At 53.1% G+C, this 7,517-nt stretch overlaps 1 protein-coding gene across 5 annotated transcripts; it reads right to left on the reverse strand.

Annotated features, from left to right (window-relative positions):
* Positions 1–2,914: 2,914 nt before the first annotated feature.
* Positions 2,915–5,618, reverse strand: ZNF575 (zinc finger protein 575). 5 transcript variants are annotated; one of them, XM_077849580.1, is made up of 4 exons: positions 5,424–5,618; positions 4,642–4,756; positions 4,085–4,237; positions 2,915–3,641 (listed from the first exon to the last, which is right to left on the reverse strand). In XM_077849580.1, exons 3-4 carry the CDS (start codon positions 4,164–4,166, stop codon positions 2,983–2,985), a joined length of 741 nt encoding a protein of 246 aa, XP_077705706.1. In that variant the 5' UTR covers positions 4,167–4,237; positions 4,642–4,756; positions 5,424–5,618; the 3' UTR covers positions 2,915–2,982. The 5 variants fall into 5 exon arrangements, with proteins under 5 accessions (XP_077705706.1, XP_077705691.1, XP_077705686.1 ...); XM_077849565.1 differs by having other exon boundaries at positions 4,661–4,756; positions 5,424–5,617; XM_077849560.1 differs by lacking the exon at positions 5,424–5,618 and adding an exon at positions 5,046–5,210.
* Positions 5,619–7,517: the final 1,899 nt, after the last annotated feature.

Below are 7,517 nucleotides of genomic sequence, written 5' to 3' on the forward strand. Positions count from 1 at the left end.
GGCATGGTTCAGATGGGGTCAGCAGGGAACGTATCTCAGAGGACTGACTCCTCTGCAAGGACTTGGGAGAAGTAAGGGAGAGTCTGGGGAAGCCATTCCAGGCCAAGAAAAAGCAAGTGCAAAGGCCTTCATGCAGGAGCTGGCTTGACCCGGACAAGGCACAGCAGGAGGTTGGGTGTCAGAGACTCAGGATCCACCCTGACTCAGCACTGGCCTGAGGTTTGGGTGCAGGCAAATCCCGTCTTTCCTGGCCTATTTCCCTATCTGTACGACGACTGGACCAGATCGACATGTCTCAAAATGCATCGATGGTAGTGTAGTTGCTGCAGAGGAAATCTTCCAGGACAGCTCTGTATATAAACCTTGATAGAAGCTGCATTTCCAGGTATGGAGGGACTTCAGTCCTCACTCTCGCCCACCCGTTCCCCAAGGCCTTGCCCAGTGGACTGAGTCTAGCTACCAGCTGGTCTAGTGGCCTGCTAATTTGCATTTGCCTGCTCGGTTCCACCTCTGATGCTGGCTACTTCCACAAACCATTTTCATCCCATCCACACATTACTGATCTCAACTAAAACTCTACCTTCTCAAAAAGTTTTTTTCTAACCCTCTATATAACGTGTGCCGAGTATATACTCTTATTATAGCTCTTGTGATAGTTGTAACTTGATTTGTTTATGGTCAAATGTACCAGTCTTTTCCCCTATGATGTATATTTCTTGTGTCTTGAGGATTCTTTCTGTGCCTCTGAGGTTACCAAGGTATTCTCCTTTATTATTTTCATTTATTTTGTTTTTCAAATTTAGATCTTAAATCACCAGAAGCTTATTTTTGTGTGTGGTAGGAGATCAGGATCTATATGTTTTCCTATTGCTACTGTAACAGACTATCCCAAGCTTAGTGACCTTAAACAATACAAATTTATTTGCTTATAGTTCTGTGCATCAGTAGTCCAACATCAGTCTCAGTGGGCTAAAATCATGGTGTCTGCAAGGCTGTGTCCCTTCCAGGGGGATCCATTTTCTTACGTATTCCAGTCACTAAAGGCTGCCTGCATCCCTTGAATCATGGCCCTGATCCCTCCAGTGTCTGCTTCCATTGTCACATCTCCTCTGACTCTTCTGCTTCCTGTCTCCAATATGAGAATCCTTGTGATTTTATCGGCCCCCTGGGATAATCAAGATAATCTCCCAGCTCAAGATAAGATCCTTAATCAAGAATCTGCAAAGTCCCTTCTGCCATATGTAAACTAACATACTCCATCTCTGGGGATTAGGACTTGGACCTCTTTGGGGGGGGGACCATTATTCTGCCTCCAAAGGGCCCCACTTAATGTTTTTTCCAGATCTCTCAGTTCATTCACAGATGAGCCTGTCCTTTCCCCATTGCCCTACAGCAGAGATTTGCAAACTACTTGCCAAAGGCAGAATCAAGATCACCTGCCATTTTTGTCATTTTACTGGACCAGAGCCGTACTCATTCATTTATGTATCATAATGTGTGTGGCTGCTTTTGTACTCCAGGAGCTGAGTTGGGTAGTTGTGGCAGACACTACGGCCTACAAGACCTAAATATGTATATACTATCAGGACCTTTCCAGAAAAAGTGTGTCAACCCCTGGTCTCATCAGGACCTCCTGTCGGGACCTCCTGTAAGCACAGGTCTGTTTCTGAGCTCTTTTTCTCTTCCACTTGCCTGTTTCCAAGCCAACACCAGAGATGTCATTACTATGACTTTGACAGAATTCTTGGTACCTGGGGGTAGGGGTGGAGGGCAAGGCTCCCTCTTCTACTTTGAACTTCAAGATTGACTTGGCTTCTTTACATTTTTTCTTTCTGCCACTACTTGATTAGCACCCACTTCCCTCGCTGGACCAGGCCTGTTTTGTTCGCTGTGTGCCTACCACCGAGGGCAGGGCCCAGCACACTGTAAGTGCTTAACACACGTCTGAAGAATAAAGAGCAGTCCAATGTTAGTTCAGGAGTAACCAGCCAGAGATGATGCTTGTGCCCTTACAACGGCCTTCTAGCATTCCCATGTTTTAGATAAGGCATCTGAGTCCAGAGAAGTGACAAAACTTGTTCAGGGTCCCCCCGCTCCTAAGTAGTGGGTCAGGGCTGGCTCCAAAGCTTGAGCTTTAAAAAAAATGTTTATGCTATTGGCAGTATGTGGGGCACCTGGGTGGCTCAGTCAGGTGTCTGCCTTCAGCTGAGATCATGATCCCAGGGTCCTGGGATCGAGTCCCACATCGGGCTCCCTGCTCACTGGGGAGCCTGCTTCTCCCCCTTTCTCTATGTATTAACTCTCTCAAATAAAATCTTTGTAAAAAACACAAAAATATTGGCAGTATGCCCTTTGTTCTTTTATCATTCAGTATATTTAGGGAAACATTCCACATCTGTACAAATACAGCTTTTTTTCCCCTATAGCAGTATAGTCCATTCTGTGGCTATGTTATAATTCATTAGCTGATCCCCTATTGACGGTCACTTGGGTTGTTTCTCAACATCCTTATGCCTTTCTCAGTGCTTGAGCTTATCTATAGGATAAGTTATTAGGTGTGGAATAGTTTAAACAAGGATGTGAGCATTTTAAATTTTTTATGGACAAGTGGCCAAAATGGAGGCACCAATTTAGCTTACAATAGGAGAGACCCTGTTTCCCCACATTCCTCAGCAACCAACGATACTAGCAGACTTTTGACTCTTGCCTTATAAGTAGGAGGGGAAAAGTAAGTTTGCTTTCAAGCCGCGGCTCAAAGCCCATGGTTTGAGCCCCAGCGCTCTCTATAGGTGACACCTTACCCTCCCCCTCAAACAGGTGAGCAGAGTTCCTCAGCCTTGTAAGTTGGAGCCCAGTGTAGATAGAGCCAGTCTCCCTGCCAGCTATCTGGAAGAGGCAAGTCCATACAGCCAGCTTAAAAATGCCACCTTTTTTTATTGACCCAAGCTGGCAGCAGAGGGGGCCATGAGCCAAGGGGAGGACTCACTCTCGCTCCCCCTGGCTTTCAGCCTGGTGGTGGCTGCGCTGGTGAAGGAGCAGGAGTCGTCTTTGGCCAAAAGCCTGGTCGCAGCTGGAGCAGCGATGCCGGGCTGTGGCCTGGCTGCCTGGTGCTGTCGGGGGATCATGACAGAGGCGGTGGGCGGCCAGTTTGGAGGGGAATGAAAAAGCCTTGGGGCAGTGAGGGCAAGGATAGGGGCGGGCTTCGGTGGCATGGTGCGTGTGGCGGTGGGCTGCAAGCTTGGAGGGGTAGCAGAAAGACTTGGGGCAGTCGGGGCATGGGTAGGGGCGGGCAGGTGCGTGGGTCCAGAGGTGGGCTGCCAGCTTGGAGCGGTGGCCAAAGGCCTTTGGGCAGTGTGGGCAGGGGTGTGGGCGGGCACCACTGTGCGTGAGGCGGTGGGCTGCCAGCTTGGAGGGGTAGGAGAAGGCCTTGGGGCAGTCGGGGCACGGGTGGGGGCGGGCGCCGCCGTGGGCCAGCCGGTGCGTGGCCAGCTTGGACGGGTACGAGAAGGCCTTGTCACAGTCGGGGCAGCGGTGTGGGCGCTGGGGCGGGGGCCGCCGTCGGGGTCGGGAAGGCGCCGCCGCGGTCGTGGCAGGCCCCGGAACCGACTGGCTGGGCTTCTGCGGCGAGCCCTGGAGCGGAGCTACAAGACAGGAGGGCTGGTGGACTCCAGGCATCAGCCAACACCCTGAATCTAGGCCAGGCTTCCCTTCCTCCACCCCAAACTCCTCGGGGACTGGATCTGGACACCTCAAGAATCATGGGATTCCTCAAATGACAGGTCTCTATTCCCCACCTTCTGCCATGCATCATCCTAAAGGGTTCCAAAGGGTTACCTGGCTGGAACCCCAAAGCTACTATGGTGTCCATTTCTAGTATATTCCCAAGTGACCACTCTGAAATTCTGCATATCAAACGCCCTGACCCTTAAATTTCTGAGCCCTAAAATCACTGAAGTTCCCCAAAGCCAATAGTAGGATTCTCTATGTGTTGGTGGAGTATCCCTGAGATTGCCTCAAAATGTGATTTCTTTAGCCCCATTTCCTGTAGAATGCCCCCCCTACCCACAGGCGGGACCGCTCTCACCTCCTCCCTTGGTTACTGGTTCCTTGCCAGTGGGACTAGGATCGGTGTCCCCAGCCGCGGACTCTGCATCTCGTTCCAGCATCTTGCTTGCTGGCCCAGGAACCCAGAGGGAGGTGGGCGATGCCGGTGAGTACAAGGCTGATGGGGATAGGGCTGTAGGGCCGAAAATCGGGCCAGTTAGGGAGCAAGGTCTTTTTAAGTCTGGAAGCCAAAGGCGAAGGGCGGAGCCTAAGAGCACAGCGGGCGGGGTTTATGCAAACTGACCCTACGCTCCTTAAACGCGGGGTGGGCGCCCTCGAGCGGAGTGGGCGGGGCCTCTACCACTTCAACTCTGGGGCCGCCCTGAGCCCCGAGCTCGCGTGGCCTCTCCCTGGAGTGGGCGGGACCTCCCCCACCGGACCCTCCCAGCCGCGGAAGGGAAGACGGGCAAGGGCGGGGCTATACACACAGGACTCAAAGCGACTCCGACCCAGGGGAGGGGCCTTCGAGCGGAGTGGGTGGGCCTTTTGCAACTCAGTCCCAGGGGAGGAGCCTGAGCTCAGTGGGCGGGACTTCACCTCGGAGAGGTAGCTTTACCCGAGTCTTGGTTTAGTCTCAGTCCATTGACGCCGCGTGAAGTGCTTCCTTCTTGTTGCTAAATTTCATCCCCAGCGTGGAGGGTAGAGGGAAGACCTAAAGGGAGATGCAGAAAGAACGTGGCGTGTCTTGCGATCCAGAGACCCCCCCCCAATGGATTTCTCCCTCGGGGTCCCAAGCGTCCGGGCCTCAATGCACGCCTCCGAATCATGGCATTCGGGTACCAATGCACCCTACCAAGGCTCAGGCACCAATGCAACCCCTCCGGAACCTATGCATCAGGACGCCAATCGATTCTTTTCCGGGAGACCCTGGCGTCCAGCCCCCCCCAATCCACTTCCCGAAGACCCGAGGCGACGAGGCCTCGGACCCGTGCCCGCCTCACCTGCGGAAGGCCCCTCCCCGGGGGCGGGGCTCCGGGCCCCTCCCGCAGCGGCCGCTGCAGCTGCTGCTGCGCTGCCCTCCGACGCGGCAAAGCTGCACCGCCCGGCGCGTGCCCAGCGACGGGAGGGGAGGGAGCGCGCGCGAGCCGCTCGGCCAAGCCTCATTTCCAGCCCCTCCTCCCACGCGGGAGTCGGCGGGGGCGTCAGCGCGCATGCGCAGTCGCGGCCAGCAGAGGCTGCTGCGGGGGAGAAGGGATGGAGGGGTGGGGGTGCGCCAGGCAGGCGAGTTGGTGAGCAAGCGCGGAGCTACCAGAAGGGCCGTTGGAAAGTACACTGCGGCTGGCGGGGCCTACGGTGGCTGACTGGAGTCAAGCACGTACAGGACCTAACTCGGGGAAACTTAGAGATCACGGAGACAGCGCCCAGCATGCGCCCCGTCCTTGTCTGTGCCCCTGCTCCCTTTCGAGAATTCCTTTGGCAGCTTGAGTTCCCTCTCCGGAGCGAGTTTCAAGAGCTTGCTGCCCGTCACCCCTCAGAGCGTTTGCAGAGAAGTCAGGCCAGGTCTTGGGGAGAAGGCGGGCGGAACGCCAGGCTGAGAGCGAGCTGACGCCCAATAAAAAACATGCTATTTGCATAGCGCCCCGGCACCCTTCGCCATTGGCTGATTCGAGGATCCTAGCGCCTCCCACCCCGATGCTGCGGCTCCCGGGTGGAGACGCGAGGGGGGCGGCGGTTCCCGAAGGCTGCCTGCTGGGGTTCCTGGGAGGGCCGGAGCTCCTGGTACCTGGTCCAGGGTGGCACGCTTGGCACCCTGCCCCCGGGCTGTGACGCGTACTCTTCCGCCCAGCACGGGAGTGCCCGTGAAGTGCCCATAAAAATGCCCTGCATGGGTGGGTCTTCAGTCTGATAACCCACAAAGTCTGGCGAGTCCTGGGAGCCTTGGGAGTTAGATGGTGGGGTTATGGGAGCTCTGGAGCCAGACTGCCTGGTTGGCTCGGCCACTTTCTAGCTGTGTAATCTTGGTCAAGTCCCTTCACCTTCCTGGGTTGTTCGGATAAAATTCAATAATCTAAAGTTTAGAATAATGCCTACAGTGCTCAGTACAGATTCCCAATATTCTTGTTTTTATTGTGCATTTAACTAGGCCATGATGGGATCAAGGTTGTCCCAGAACAGCAAGTGCAGAGAGAGCTTAAGGTGGGAAGGAGCTTGCTGTGTGCAGGGGCTCTTTCCTACCTCGATCCTCCAAACTAACCTTCCTTCCAGTGCTGCTACATCCCATGGTCCATCCTACTACTTCAGGGATTTCCCTCTGTCTCCCCAAGGCCATTCCTCCATCAAATTGCTTGTCTGACTCCCCTGTGTGATCTCCTTTCAAATAGTAACACTGCAGATGGCCTCCCTGATTCACCCTGGCTCATGGAGCCCCATTCCCTCCATTCCTCTGTTGTCATATCTCCCTTGTATGCATGTAACACTGTGTACCTATCTTCTACAATGTACGCTCTGTTAAGGTGAACAGCCTATGTTGTATATCACTCTGTCCAGAACACAGCTTAGCACATGGCAGATGTCCAATAACTCTGTATCAAATACATGCTGGAAAGATTCAACAGCCAGAAGCTCTCTGTGATGGGAAGATAGAATGATGTAGAACTTGAGGCCAATGAGTTAGAGGCCTAGCTGAGTGGAAAACCAGAGGAGGGTTTTGAATAGGGGAAGTGACCTGGTGCCTGGGTGGCTCAGTGGGTTAAGCATCTGCTTTCAGCTCAGGTCATGATCCCAGGGTCCTGGGATTGAGCCCCATATTGGGCTCCCTACTCAATGGGGCTTCTGCTTTTCCCTCTCCCTCTGCCACTCCCCCGGCTTGTGTTCTCTTTGTCAAGTAAATTAAAAATAAAATAAATATGAGCAGTGATGAACTAATATAGGTTTTTTTAAAGATTTTATTTATTTCTTCATGAGAGACACACAGAGAAAGAGGCAGAGACATAGGCAGAGGAAGGAGAAGCAGGCTCCATGCAGGGATCCCGATGTGGGACTTGATCCTGGAACTCCGGGATCATGCCCTGAGCCAAAGGCAGAGGCTCAACCACTGAGCCACCAGTCCCTAGTTTAGGTGTTTATATACTTTTTAAAAAAGATTTTATTTATTTATTCATGAGAGACACAAAGAGAGGCATGGACATAGAGGGAAAAGCAGACTCCCTGTGGGTAGCTTGATGCAAGACTCAATCCCAGGACCCCGGGATCACGACCTGAGCCAAAGGCAGAGGCTTAACCACTGAGCCAACAGGTGCCCCTCATATACTTAAAAAGAAATTTTTTTTTAAGTTTTGGAAAATTTCAAACATAGCCAAAAGAAGAGGAAGGGAAAGAGCATAATCAACCCCCACAAGCCCATAACCGAGGTTCATCATGACCAATCTTGTTCCACCATCCCCTTGTCCCTTAAGGCCCTTGAAGCAAATCCC

Source organism: Canis aureus, chromosome 1 (assembly GCF_053574225.1).
Source record: "Canis aureus isolate CA01 chromosome 1, VMU_Caureus_v.1.0, whole genome shotgun sequence".
NCBI classification, from domain to species: Eukaryota; Metazoa; Chordata; class Mammalia; order Carnivora; family Canidae; genus Canis; species Canis aureus.

What these genes read in the sequence shown, in the direction of transcription:
- ZNF575 (XM_077849580.1), bottom strand. Translation starts at nt 4,166, where the DNA reads ATGCTGGAACGAGATGCAGAGTCCGCGGCTGGGGACACCGATCCTAGT. An exon ending in ACCAGTAACCAAGGGAGGAG is followed by an intron (nt 3,642 to 4,084) that starts GTGAGAGCGGTC and finishes CCTGTCTTGTAG; the next exon opens with CTCCGCTCCAGGGCTCGCCG.